The sequence below is a fragment of the Canis aureus genome, chromosome 13 (genome assembly GCF_053574225.1).
Source record: "Canis aureus isolate CA01 chromosome 13, VMU_Caureus_v.1.0, whole genome shotgun sequence".
NCBI lineage: Eukaryota > Metazoa > Chordata > Mammalia > Carnivora > Canidae > Canis > Canis aureus.
Window position 1 is genome coordinate 47,045,525 of NC_135623.1, and position 14,726 is coordinate 47,060,250.

At 38.1% G+C, this 14,726-nt stretch overlaps 1 protein-coding gene across 4 annotated transcripts; it reads left to right on the forward strand.

Moving 5' to 3' along the window:
- Nucleotides 1-2,609: 2,609 nt before the first annotated feature.
- SPIC (Spi-C transcription factor) lies at nt 2,610-13,298 on the forward strand. Of its 4 annotated transcripts, none has more exons than XM_077846047.1 (6): nt 2,610-2,710; nt 4,289-4,320; nt 5,141-5,237; nt 5,968-6,098; nt 7,704-7,812; nt 11,524-13,298. In XM_077846047.1, exons 2-6 carry the CDS (start codon nt 4,318-4,320, stop codon nt 11,949-11,951), a joined length of 768 nt encoding a protein of 255 aa, XP_077702173.1. In that variant the 5' UTR covers nt 2,610-2,710; nt 4,289-4,317; the 3' UTR covers nt 11,952-13,298. The 4 variants fall into 4 exon arrangements, with proteins under 4 accessions (XP_077702173.1, XP_077702175.1, XP_077702174.1 ...); XM_077846049.1 differs by having other exon boundaries at nt 5,986-6,098; XM_077846048.1 differs by having other exon boundaries at nt 2,611-2,710; nt 5,144-5,237.
- The last annotated feature ends 1,428 nt before the right edge of the window (nt 13,299-14,726 follow it).

The following is a 14,726-nucleotide window of genomic DNA, read 5'->3' on the forward strand; positions in this document are numbered from 1 at the left end:
GCCTGACAATGTGTGCTGAAAGCATTCTCCTGGGGACAGAACTCCCAGCTTTCAGTAGACTCTCAAGGAATAGAAGCCTTGCCATCTAAAATGCAAAAAGGACGTGCATCATCTTTTCAAGTTGCTGAAAGTGCTTTTACATCTCAGCCCTACAAAGACCCAAAACTCTGTTTCTGTTTTCTCTTCTTTAATATTGGGCTGTGTCCAAAAAAAAAAAAAAAAAAAAAATCAATGTGCTCATTGCTTTGGTTGAAGAAGTTCTTAAAGATTTCCTTTTCAAGATTTATTTTACTTATCTCTTTTAGTAAGAGGGAGAGGGGGAATGTCAAGCAGACTCTACACTGAGCCCAGAGTCCCACATGGAGCTCAATCTCATGATCCTGAGATCATGACGTGAGCTGAAACCAAAAGCTTAACCAACTAAGCCACCCAGCACCCCAGATTTTTTTAAGTATAATCTATCCCACAATGTGGGGCTTGAAACTCACAACCCCGTGATCAAGAGTCATATACTCTATAAACTAAGTCTGGCTAAAGAAGCTCTAAACAGCGAATCTCACTACCACTCAGTTCTTTTTCAACATCCATTTATTAATATTTTGCAGAATAAAACTTTGGAGACACCAGTTGGGAAAATAGTGGCTTAGAAAGTTCACTTACTTTTTCCATTCATTCCAAATTTGTATCAAGCTTGCACCCCTGTGAGTATCTGCTGGGTGCTATGGAGCCTTCCATGAAAACCAAGAAGCCTGGTCAAATGGAACCTAAACTGCAGACACAGGGCCCAGAGTGGCCATTGAAAGTGTGCTCGTGAAGTTACCTGGGTCCAAATCTAGAACCAACGCAAACTGTCTCTCACCAGCAATGGACCTTAGGAAAAATCATGAAGCCTTTTTGAGCCTCAGTGTAGATTGCTCATCTGTAAAATGGAGCTAAGCAGGCCAACTACTGTCATGTGCAATGTTTTTAGATTCTTTTGATATATTTTTTGGTTCTTCTGGCTTGTGTAGTTGATCTGGATCCTTTCTCTCAGCCCCCAGGCTCACTTTGTTGAGCTCCCATGGCTTTCTTCTTATGCCTTGACTACACCATACTCATTTCTATCTAAGGGTCTTTAATACCTTGTTTCCTCTGCCAGGAGGTACTTCCCTGGATCTTTGCATCCCTGCATTTCTTTTGCTCACTCTTTCTTGTTGCTAGATTTCAGCTCACACACATTCTCTCCTCAGAGACCTTTCGTGACCATTCATCACAACTGCATACTCTCTATCACCTTTCTCTTATCATTTTCTTGGTCCTCATTATTTAACACTTGTTTAGTTTGCTTTAAAAAAATATCATTTCAAAAAAAATATCATTTCTCTTCATTATACTTTGTTCAGGGCTATAGTCCCTGGACGCTGGATAGTGTCCAGGAGAGAAAAAAAGCTCAGAAATACATACTTGTTAAATAAATTAATCAAATGGAACAAAGCAGAGGGCGTAGACTTGGCAATGGTAGAGATAACCTCATCAACATTAGTGATTACAGTTTTATACACTAGTTACTATAACATCTACATTTCAGAAGAGGGGATGTGTTTACATTTGCATAACAAATTGGGTCAAAAAAGTAAATAGTCTAGAACAATAGTCCCATATCAAAGGTGAGCTCAGATTCCAACAATGCAAAACAGAAAATCTCTCTCCCCACCCAAAAGGTTTACAAAAAATTCTTAGGTGGATTTCCCCCTGGCGAAATGTGACATCTCTTAAAATGGTAGACGGTTGTGGTTAGGTGAGGTTGGGACAGAGACGTGTTCCAGAAGGGAAAGTTATTTCTGCCTGGTACATGTGGACGCTAGTTCAGACTCCGATGGACAGGTAAAATGGAACGGGTAACTGGGCAGATGAAGGGACTGGGAAAGCCACATTATGGGTGGAGGGAGCGCCTCGTGATTTCCATCAGAACTACCAAAACCCATCTCCAGTAGAACTTCTAGCTAAGTAAGAGAACCAAGCCTCTCTACAGATCAGCAGCTTCAGGTGTATCGCGATCACCGTGCACAGACCATTCCTGACTGTTTGGGAGCCTCTACTGGATTTAGGTATGGAGGAAAGACTTAAGGACAGACGGAAGACCATAGCATGGACTCTATTTCCTTCTCCTAAACGAGTGGTGGTAAATAAGGCTAAGATTGGAATGAGGAGCCTCAAATGCCAGGACAAGAGCCTACGCCTTTGAGATCTCTAACTAAGGTGGTCAGGATGAGTGAAGTTGTTTGAGAGGAAAGAGACCCATTAGGGAAGTCCAGAGCGAGAAAGGCAACATAGGGTCTAGAATTAGGGGTGGGGGCTGGGTGGTGGAAACCAGGAATAAAAAAAAAAGATGAGAATTGTGTAGGTCAGAGTTTCCCGGTGGGCAGTAGGAGGCAAGAGGCATTGCAGTTTGTGCTGGGTGGGGGATTCATGGGGATTGTTCTGGATGCTTCTGGCCCATGGGATATAAACTTCTATGTGTCTCTTCAAAATAATAGCCCGTGGTATCTATTGGTTGTATCATGAAATAGAAATCATGAGGACACTGTATCTTTTAAAAAAAATCCCCTTTTGTAGCACTTCCTTAAAAACAGCTATTTAATGCAACTCTGCCAGCGAGTTCTTGACAGTTCTGTCTTAACGATTCTGATATTAATGAAACATCTTCGTGAAGGGTTGAAGTGTCTTCCTGGTAAGTGTTTAGCTTCTGTTTTTCAAAATACCCTGTGATAATTTTCTCCTTTGGCCTAAAGAATGTTTTTCGTTGACTGTTCAGATACAAGAATATTAAGTGATTCAAGTAATCAATAACATTTTTGAGCTTTTTTCTTCCCTTTGGGTTTGCTACTTTTTTAACAGTTGTGACAGTTGTGATAATTTTGTGGAGTATTTTAGTCAAAGTCATTTATGTATTTGATTCAAAGTACAATACTCATATTTGCTTCGGTGCTTGTGAGTTGAGGCATAATTGAAAGTCATTGACACGACTTTTAGAAAATACATAATACTGATAATATTCATTAGGGACCATAGCTCAGACAATGACTTCTGGGTTTTCTTTTTTTTTTTTTTTAAGTTTTTGCTAAATTGTTCAACATCTCTCACATTAGAAAGCTGTCTTCTAGCTTTTTTGAGATATAATTTGACATATAAAATTGTGAAAAAATGTGATGATTTGACATATGAATATATTATGAAATGATAACCACAGTAACATTACTTAACACTTCCATCATCTCACACAGTTACCTTTTTTAGGGATTTTTTTCTCATGTTTTCTTGTAACTGACATGATATTGTGATTTCAAAGAGCAGAACAGAATTTCAATGTTCGACATATTACTTGATGTAATTATTATATTGATGGATATGTATAATAATATCGGGTGTTGGATTATATCATCTCTTTGTATTCTGCAGTGTTAATGAGTAAGCTCACTGTGCTTACACAGTAAATCTTAACTTGTGTAAACAGAGTTGCTTGTGCTAAATAAAATGGTAAGCAATGTTGGACCAACCACATGCGCTTTCTTATGTAGATTTGTTTGTTTTTAGTTCTGTAGGACTTAAATCTTTTTTTAGGAAAAAACATTTAACGTGGGTCTGTGTGATCATTGTTTATTTAAAGCGAAATCTAATTTACAGGGATAAGAAAGTAGACCAGGGTTCCTATCCTAGGATTTTAGAAAGTCAACGGATGGATTTTACAGGGTAAATTTTATTTGTAATGTAGATTCACATTTCAAGAGAGAAAAAGCCTATTCACCAGATTATTAGTAGGCTGACACCAGAAAGATGGAGGAAAAAAAATCACCATTATAAATGGAGAGTTATGCTAAGGTAAAAAGGATTCTGATTTTCAGAATTTTCACATTTTTTTAAAGATTTTATTTGTAAGTAATCTTTACACTCAACCTGGAGCTTAACCTCACAACCCCAAGGTCAAGAATCACATGCTCTACTGACTCAGCCAGCCAGGCACTCTCTTAAAAGAATTTTGAAATATTCTCCCAAGTTATGTTTATATTCTCTTATAAGTTAGGCAATTTAGGTAATTGGCTCTAGCTATTTTAACATCCAAAACAGTTTTGTAATAATAAAAAAGCAAAAAATAGTTTGTAGGGAATTTTTTAAGAAGAAAAATGTGTACTCATTAAAGAGACTTCAGATGGTACTTTTTGGTTCATAAGAGTTATTTTCAGAAATTATATCTTTTAATTCAGAGGTAAATTAAATACACCATTAATTTTGTTTTATTAATCTTTTTCAGAATTGTCAATATATATATATTAATGAAGCATGGTAAGTTGGCATTTTAAAATCTTTGGATGACTTGGAGGATGAACATCCTCTTTGAAGGATGAGTATCCTCTTTTGAAAATAAAATATATGGATCAGATTATAAGGGTATGAAATGGTTTGCAAAACAGTTTAATTTGGGGGCACCTAGGTAGCTCAGTCAGTTAAGGGTTGGACTCTTGGTTTCAGCTCTGGTCATGATCTGACGGAGGTGGGATCAAGCACCACATGGGTCTCCATACTCAGTATGGTGTCTACTTCAGATTCTTCCTCCCTCTCCCGTTAGCTCTCCCTGTTCATGTGCTCTCTCTCTCTCCCTTTCTGTCTCAAATAAATAAATAAAATCTTAAAAAAAGTTTAATTTTAGTCTTGGAGACATGCTTTTGAAATCAGGAGCATTCCATTTTAAGCAGCGATTCAGATTCTGTTTCATTAAAGCTATTTCCTTGATCCCTTTTCCCAGTCTCCTGCTATTACAACTCCTTAGTAAAGTTTCACAAGAATGTTAAATACTATAGAATTAATCCTGTTCTCTAGATACTACATATTATAGAGCAGTGGATCTCAATCAGGGTTCATTTTTGTCCCCTGAGATATATTTGGTGATGTCTGAGACATTTTCGATGGTCAGAGCTGCTGCTGGTATCCAGTGGGTAGAGACAAGGGATGCTGGTAGATACCCTACAGCGCATGACAGACTCCCCACAGCAAATACTTAACCAACCTCACAGGTCAATACTGCTATGGGTGAGAAACCCTCATGTATGTCAGAGAAATTAAGTTCAATCAATAATTTCATAACTTGAGGGTTCTATTGTTCTAGCAGTCCTGTGTTGAACAAGACAAGCTGGGACAAGCCTTTGAAGATGCTTTTGAGGTACTGAGGCAACATTCAACCGGAGATCTTCAGTACTCCCCAGGTAAAGATGTCAGTGCCCTTCTCTCACAGATACACCAGAAGTCTTCTTGGTTACACAGACATAAGAATGATTATCAGAAAAGGGAAGACCATTTTTATTAGTGCATCTAGGACTGATTCTAACAAAGGCAAAAATCTTCCAGGGCTACCTAGCCTATGCAAATTTAAAGTGTCACATATGAAAATGCAAAGAAACAGAGAATGGCATTTCACATAGGAATACTAGCACCTAAAATTTGCTTTTAAGCATGTCTGGTTGATATTTATCTAATAGATAATTTTAACTGCTCAGAACGGGCTTTTCAGTTAATTCTTATTGATCTTCTAGGCCTTCCTCCATAAAAGAGATATTCTACTCAGAAGAATAAATATTCTTTTCTTTTAAGAATAAATATTCTTATCATTCCTCACCTATTGCCCTATAGACTATGGGAAGACAGTGTAGGTGAAATGCAAGTATCTTGCATATTGCGTTTATACAGGGCACTGCGTGCAGTTCCCAGACAAAAGAAATCATGGGATCTCTGCTTGCAAGAAATCTGTGCTCCAGTAAGGGAAATGGGATATGTAAGAGGCCTGTGATACCAGCATGATGCAATAAATGTAGAAAAATGCAAAGTAGTGGAGAAAACATGATGGAGCAACCACATACATGAGCATGTATGCATACACAAACATACATACACATTGCATGCATGCACACATGCAATTATAAACTTTGACTTTTGCAGTTTCTGTTTTTAAATTAGATTACAAAAATTACCTGGCTTTCATCAACCACTGCTCTCATGTCAGAGGAAATTCTAACTGCTATGGTGTGCTGCCTACAGAGGAACCTGTCTATAATTGGAGAACAGTAATAGTGAGTACATGTACCAGAAGGCCATCTCCCAGTAACAGGCAAATTCCCTACTCACATCTGCCTTCCACTTGGTCTTTGCTAGCTGAAACCCAGCTTAGCGACAGCAGGGACTGTGCAAGCACTCACAGACCAGTGGTGTGGATTTGACCATCAGCATGGGTGATTCCCAGCAATGCTGTCAAGAAGGAAATTGCCCTTTGTCATTGCCCAGCATCATAGAATGTCCTCTATGAAGATGTGTTTTTAGGGTTCTCTCATTACTGCTTCTCATCTATCTTGAAAATTGCAAAAAAGGATGGTTTTCCTATAAGCCATAGGGCAAAGCCCAAACTTCCCCTGCATTGGCTTTACCTACAGTCTTGTCTTAACCTGATGTTTCCTTTCTCAAGCTCAGAGCTAGCTACACCTGTCTTGGACCAACTCTCGGGGATAGTGTTATAACTCCTTGCAAACGAAGTGTCCCTGCCATCTATCTTTCTATTAATGTGTCCTTTTTATTGTTTTCTTTTTTAAAGAAAGATTTATTTATTTATTTGAGAGCGAGTGAGTGGGGGGAGGGGCAAAGGACAAGGGAGAGAGAAACTCAAGCAGATTCTGTGCTGAGCGCAGAGCCTGACATAGGGCTCAATCCCATGAACCTGTGATTACTACCTGAGCCAAAACCAAGAGTTGGATGGTTATTGGACTGCACCATCCATATTGCTTTCTTATTGCCACCTGTCTTAACGTGGTGCAGAGTAAATATGAAATGGCTTTTCTTTCTTTCTTTCTTTTTTTTCAGTCATTACCTTCAACTGTGCTATGTCAAATGTCCTTTTCCTGACCCTCTAAATTGTTCTGTTAGGGCCTCTCCACAAGACATTTCTTTGAAGAGGGAGTTTGTTCCAGCTTAACCTCTTCTACTTCCAGTTAGGGTTGACGGTAAAATACAGCATGCCAAATATTTTCATTTGCTAAATCTGGCAACCCTGCTTCTCCTTCAGTTCATACTTCTCAGTCTGTATCACAGCCTCTTGTGGTTGGGGACTCCTTGGCCTCTGGGAAGTCCTCTTATATGGGGTATGGTAAGATGGTTCAAGTCCACCTTTGTTGAATTAATCCATAGAGACCCACGAATCCTTGCTCTATGCAATGGTAACAGCTCAGGCTGCTTCCTCCTCCCCCTCTCTTGGCTCTACCCTCCCTTGGCTACCATCTTTCTCCTCATGTCTCCTCTTGCTCAGATGGGCATCCAACAGAGGAACAGAAGCCCATCTTCCTCTTTCTGCTGGCACTTCAATTTTGTACTAATAATTCTTTAAATTTTCTTTCTCACTGGGGGTTTTTATGGAGAAGAAGGAAGCATCCCCGTCTTCTTTCTCACAGGGAAGGGATGATATGAAAGTCTTCATAAAGCCAGAGTACCTTCCATTCCTTGGTCTTCTCCTTATGTGGGTGTGAGGCTAGTTGTGTGCCCTGGGAGATATCTGGCTGCAGTTGAGGATTGTGCTTTTTAGAATTTGGGAGATGCTTAGCACTCCTTTTGTTCTCAGCTTTTGACTTTAGCCATCAATTGGGGGCCACAGGAAAAGTCCCACTTAACATCCTGCTGCATTATTTATATAGAACAGTGCTGCAGACCTCTATTTTGAAGGAAATATTCATCAGTCTCTGCCAAACATCCCCGAAAACCAGCTGGTACAACCTGCTGTTCTCCATCAAAAGGGAGGAAAAGGTATGTGGATCCATTACTCCTTTTATAGATAAAAGAACTAAATCTTCTTCAAAGCAGCCTTAAAGGTATTTCATATCTGACTGTAGAACAGCATTTGCAAAATATTCTCATATTGAGATTAAGAAAAATTTACCTCTGACAGATTGAACCACTCTAAGCCGTTCATCTTGGGGAAGCCTTCCTATTGCTTCATAGAAATGTTGTGAAGCTACAAAGTGTCACTCCAGTCAAATAAATCTGTACTCAAGATAATGTGTGTATATTTGAGGGTATAGAAAGGGGAACTTTTCCAAAAGTAGTTTTAGCAATCTTTTTTTTTTAATTTTTATTTATTTATGATAGTCACAGAGAGAGAGGCAGAGACATAGGCAGAGGGAGAAGTAGGCTCCATGCACCGGGAGCCCGATGTGGGATTCGATCCCGGGTCTCCAGGATCGCGCCCTGGGCCAAAGGCAGGCGCCAAACCACTGCGCCACTCAGGGATCCCTAGCAATCTTATTCTAATTGTGACAGCCTTGGTATAGAAGTTGTCTTCTCTATTAAGTTTTCTGCAAATAAAGTCCCATAACTATTCAATATTTCATAAATTTGAAATGTCGATTTCATAAATTTAAGATGATGATGATCTCACCTAACAGATGAGTAAAGTGATAAAGCAGGATAGTAGCCTCTGCTGGCTACCTTGTGGGCCACACACGTGTACATGTGCTCTTGGAGGACTCCCTTGTGTAACTTGGCACAAAGTTTTTTAAGGCAATTTGGCAATAAAGATCAAAAATGTAAATGTTAATATCTTTTGACTCTTAAAGACTATGTAACTGAGTGATTGAGTGTAAACTCTGGGTGAGTTGTGTGAGCCTGGGAAAATCACTTAACCTTTTGTACCACAGTGTCCTCATTCAAAGAACAAATAATGATAATTGTACAAACACTGTAAGATTGCTGTGAAAATTAAGTGAGAAAGCCCATGTAAGACATTATGCTCGTAGCCTGTCACTGGATAATTTCTCAAGATACCATAAGGGGTGTGTGTGTGTGTGTACCCTATATACATTAGGATATTCCTTGCAATGTTGTTGTAGTAAAAGAATGGAACTTACCTAGTCTGTATAAGGTACAGAGATGTGTAAGGTGCATCATAATTTTATAGTGAAATTTTTAAAATGATACTTCATCATACTTTCTAAATTTTTTCCAATTTTTTTTTTGAAAACTAGTTTTGTTCTGATATTCTGCATCCTAGAATACTGTATCCTAGAACAAAATTCTAAATATACAGACTCACTCCAGGATGTAAAGTCTCTATCTTTTCATTGATGTTTTATGTTGTGAAGCTTTGCCAGCATGGGACATATATCATCCACCATTTTCTGTTCTTAAAGTTTCATCTTCTATCTGAAATAAGGATACATTTGAAACAGAATGAAATTCAAAATTTGGGGATTCTTTATCTAGAGAAAACTAGTACATGCATAGAACAGAACACATAGCTATTAAAACACATGAAAGCATATCTTATGTATTGATAAAGAAAGAACTCTAAAGTACATTTTTTGTTTTAAACCTTTTTAATTCCATAACTTAAAAGTAATAATGCACATTATTAAAAATTCAAAGGATTCAGAAATACACAAGGAATAAGTGTAAGTGTTCTTCTTTTTTCCTATACTATGTCTCAGAAGTAACCGTTGTCAACAGTTGGGTATTTTACCATCTATAGCTAATTTCTGTGTTGGTCCTCTGATTTAATTTATGTGTCTTAGTGGAAAAAAAGTGCAAAATAATATGATACCACTGGTATTTTTAAAAGATATGCATATGTTCATATGCAAAAAAAATTTTTTTAATTTTAAAAAATATGTAGCAGAATAGACTGGAATTTTACTTTCACTTTGTGCTTCTGTTTGAATCTTTTACTCTGAGCACATAATACCTTTTAATAAAAATTAACAATTTTTTTTTCAAAATTGAAAGTAAATTTTAAGAGGTGAGGATCCATTATCATTGATTCGACCACGGGATAAGAGACAGTGTTTGTTTAAGACTATGACTTTAATTTATAATGTGTTTTTTTTTTTTTTTTTGGTAAGTCCCTTCCATTTCTCAATTTGTAAATTCAAGATAATATAAGGCAAAAAGATAATCTTAAAAACCTCTGAGGTTTTGGGATGAATGATGACTGATGCAAGAGTATTGCTCTCCAGAGACTATTCAAAGCATTTTGAGAATCCACTATTCCACTCTCTCTAAGGAAAAAGGGAATTTGGCCATGGATGTGTTAGCTACTGACAGATCTGGTAAGGCATCATATTTACAGGCCAATGCCAAGTCACAAATTGGGCTGTTGTCCACTGACATCCAATCAACTGAACAAAAATCAAAATGGCAAATCTTCCTAAAGTTTTCTGTCTAGACATTCTGAAATATAAAGGGCTGTATTTCTAACGAGAAAAAAACTCTGGTAGTATCATTTTATTTCACAGCAATGAAAAATGTCACAATGCACATTGTCATTGCTCATAAATTATGTCAAAATGTCATGAAGATGTTTTGGCTTTTTCCACTCCAGTGTTTTCTAATCTTTATTTTTCACATAATGTAGACCTACAGTTGTTGTTGTTTACCTGTCTTTGTTATTATTTTCACTAATATTACCTTATATTTGAATACTATTTTGCATCTTACAAAATACATTCACATTCCTTACCTCATTTGACTTAACTCATTTGAATAAAGCCCTTTCAAATGATTTACTTTCTTATCAGAAAGAAGTGTGAGGCTTCTCTTTATTTAAAACCACTAAGCTTTGCAATTCATTTTGCTCAGTTTTATTGTTCCGACATAGAACATAAAACTAGTAGTCAAGATTTAATTGTGAAGAGAGACCACCTGACAGATAGATGGGAGATCCAGATAAAGGTTTTAGGCTTCCTTCTTCAGGGAAGGACAGTACAAAAATTTTTACAACATCTCTAACAAAGGTCCAATTGAAAATAGATCTGTCCTATGACCTAGCAATTGCACTGCTGGGGATTTACCCCAAAGATACAGATGCAATGAAATGCTGGGACACCTGCACCCCGATGTTTATAGCAGCAATGTCCACAATAGCCAAACTGGAAGGAGTCTCAGTGTCCATTGAAAGATGAATGAATAAAGAAGCTGTGGTTTATGTATACAGTGGAATATTACTCAGCCATCAGAAACGACAAATACCCACCATTTGCTTCAATGTGGATGGAACTGGAGGGTATTATGCTGAGTGAAATTAGTCAATCGGAGAAGGACAAACATTATATGGTCTCATTCATTTGGGGAATATAAAAAATAGTGAAAGGGAATAAAGGGGAAAGGAGAAAAATGAGTGGGAAATATCAGAAAGGGAGACAGAACATGAGAGACTCCTAACTCTGGGAAACAAACAAGAGGTGGTGGAAGGGGAGGAGGGCGGGGGGTGGGGGTGACTGGGTGACAGGCACTGAGGGGGGCACTTGATGGGATGAGCACTGGGTGTTCTTCTATATGTTGGCAAATTGAACACCAATAAAAAATAAATTTATTAAAAAAAAAAAACTTCAATAGGCCAAACAGACCTTTGACTTTCAAGTCCCAATGCAGCTTTGAATTTTGTAGTCACTCAACAAACCCTTCCTGAGGTTGTTCTTTATGCGTAGCCACAGTGAAGTCTGACGTTGTTTTTCTCCATTTTAGGCAGGAAGAAGCTCCGACTATTCGAATACCTTCATGAATCCCTGTGCAATCCTGAGATGGCATCTTGTATTCAGTGGGTAGATAAAACCAAAGGCATCTTTCAGTTTGTGTCAAAAAACAAAGAAAAACTTGCCCAACTTTGGGGGAAAAGAAAAGGCAACCGGAAGACCATGACTTACCAGAAAATGGCCAGAGCACTGAGGAATTATGGAAGAACTGGGGAAATCACCAAAATCCGGAGAAAGCTAACTTACCAGTTCAGTGAGGCCATTCTCCAAAGACTTTCTCCATCTTATTTCTTAGAAAAAGAGATCTTCTACTCACCGTATGTTCAACCTGAGCAAGGCTTTCTCAGCTTCAGTAACTGGAATGCAAATTATAATTGCACATATGCCAATTACCATGAGATAAGCCACTCTGATTGCTAAATATTCTCTTACATTTCCTGATTTCCTGGCATCAGAAATCAGGACCAATTTCAGGATTTTTCTCTTAAATTCTGGAGAAGGCAAAACAATTAATTTCATTGTTTCTATCTTTTATTAAATAGATTGTAATCTATACAGATGGTGAAAAAATCTGCCAGTGAAAAACTTTTAAATGTTCGAGACCCAATTTGAAAGTATAAAATAATGTCCTAGCTCTTACTATTGTTTATGCAACACTTCTAGATCAACAATGCTAGTAAAGATGATGACCTATATCAATTTAAACATTGTTTTCCTGTCACACACTTAGGCAAAACAAAACAAAACAAATCACTCTAATATATCTGATGGCTTATTGACAACAAAATAATTGCATATGATAGTCTTAGTGCTATAATACATTCATGGCTTTAAAAACTGTATTTTCTCTGCACTTCTGACCTCATGGTCTGTAACTGTATGGCATTAAAGAAATGATCTAAGGAAAGTGCCACCTACCTTAATAGAACTCCAAAGCTTACACTACCCACCAATCATTTCCTGGCATTTCTCCCCTAGGGTAAATCCTGGAGTTAACATTTCTTGCTATCCTGCCACTGAGCCACAAGAAGGTGCTCTTGCCTTGTTATTTCTCACCCAACTTCAGAACAGGACCTCCTTTTGCCTTGAACTAGCCCAGCTTAAGACCAGGCTGAAACAATTGGAGAAAAAGAAAAAAAAAAATTTTTTTTTTATAAAGGATAGAGACTAGCAAATAAATCCGGAGAGGAACCAGAACTTGAAAGCAATGGTTTATTCTCAATATTCCATCAGGAATGAACAAAGAAACTCTGTTTCTTACTTCCTGCTTGGCAGGTTCATACATATTCCATCAGTATTACCGTGACACAGGAGAGTTTAACTACATGGGCCATCTTCAGTTCAGGCCAAGATTTCCTGGAGCCTACCCTATTTGATTTGCATCATTTCCCTTTTTCTTTGTGTCCTCCTGATCTCTTTCCCCCTCAGAGATTCTTAAAAATATGGCAGACTAAATGAAGGCAATGTTATTGGCCATCTGCACATGTAGTCTGGGCTTCTGGTATAGACTGAACTTTTGTGCCCTCGTATTTGGAGGCGAGATCTTTGGAAGGTAGTTAGGTCATTGGATGGAGCTCTCACAAATGGGCTTAGTGCCTTATAGAAAGAGGCCCAGAGCTTCCTCACCCCTTTTGCCTTTTGAGAACACAAGACGGCCTCCTATGAACTAGGAAGCAGGCTCTTACCAGACACTGAATGTGCTGGCACCTTGATCTTGGACTTCCCAGCTTCCTGAACTGTGAGAAATAAATTTCTGTTTATAAGATACCCAGTTTATGGTTTTCTGTTACAGCAGCCCAAAGGGACTAAGACAGTTTCAATCAGTGCAAACCTTAAGAGTAGGACCCAGCATTTACACTCATTTTCCTACAAAGAAATATGTTCTGTAAATAAACAACATAAATTTCACTTAATGCAAAGAGGAAGTGGTAAAGAGGTTTTACCACATATTCAGCCAACAACTTGATAAAATTCCATTAACATTTTACTTCTCTCCATAGTCCCTCCTATACCCAATGCCAGCTTGAGGGGTTCATCTTGACAATTGCCCCAAAAGCCCCTGGTCAGTCTCAATTTTTTTTTTTTTTTTTGTATTTTCTAGAGAGTAGGTTTCTCTTGGGTGGAAATCTGGGCTCTGCCTTTTACCCAAAGTGGCCTGACCACAGGCCATTTTCACAAGCAAGTCAGTCCTTATAAAGACATGTTCATTCCAACTGCTCAAAGACTAAACCCTCCATATGTTGTGTGGCATGTACCCTAATTCAAACAAGGTGTTGCTCCCTGCCACCATCTGAGGACAGGGAAGAGAGACTTGTTAGACTCTTCATGGTCCTTCATTTCCTGGGATATGGTATCCCACCTCCATCTCGTCACTGTCATCTGGCTGAATGACTCCGTTAAACTCTTCTCCAGTGAGAAGGTGTCCAGTGCTAAGTGAAACAGACATGGTTCCTTCTGTCATGAAACTTCAATTCTATCAGTATTTGTAAATTAATAAGTTCTATTAATATTTAACCAAGATTTACCTAATACTTTAAATTGCTGAAGAGCAATTTATTGGTTGATTGGGCACACATATATAAAGTATGTAAAGTGCATTACTGTAGCAACATTAATTATATCTAACCTGTACAGACTTCTGTATCCCCACTTAACTGTCATCTATATGAAGACACAGAACACTTTCAGCATCTCACAGGGTTCTCTCACTCCCTTTCAAAGCCCACCTTCTTGAATATCATATGAATGGAATTATACAGTTTGTGTTCTTTTGCATCTGCTTTTGTTTCCCACAATATATTTATGGAGTTCATCAATATTGCTGGATATAGGAGGAATTTATTCTTTTTCTTTGCTATTCAGCTCCTGATTTTTAAAGGAAAGTGCCTAAAATTTCTTTAATCTCCAGACTTTATAAATATAAAACGGACCCTGAATATTCTTATACTCACATGGATAGTGTTGGTTTATTTTTTTAAAAAGATTTTATTTATTTATTCATGAGAGACACACAGAGGGAGAGAAAGAGAGAGAGGAAGAGGCAGAGGGAGAAGCAGGCTCCCCAAGAGTAGCCCGATGCGGAACTGGATCCCAGGACCCCTGGGATCATGCCCTGAGTCAAGGACAGATACTCAACCACTGAGCCACCTGGGCATTCCAATAGTGTCCCTTTATTATCAAGCATCATTGATGCCT

Excerpts from the sequence above, each read along its gene's own strand:
- SPIC (XM_077846047.1), top strand. Across the intron at positions 6,099-7,703 it reads ATAATTGGAGAACAGTAATA|AACAGTGCTGCAGACCTCTA; the intron begins GTGAGTACATGT and ends TTATTTATATAG. Across the intron at positions 7,813-11,523 it reads CCATCAAAAGGGAGGAAAAG|GCAGGAAGAAGCTCCGACTA; the intron begins GTATGTGGATCC and ends TCTCCATTTTAG.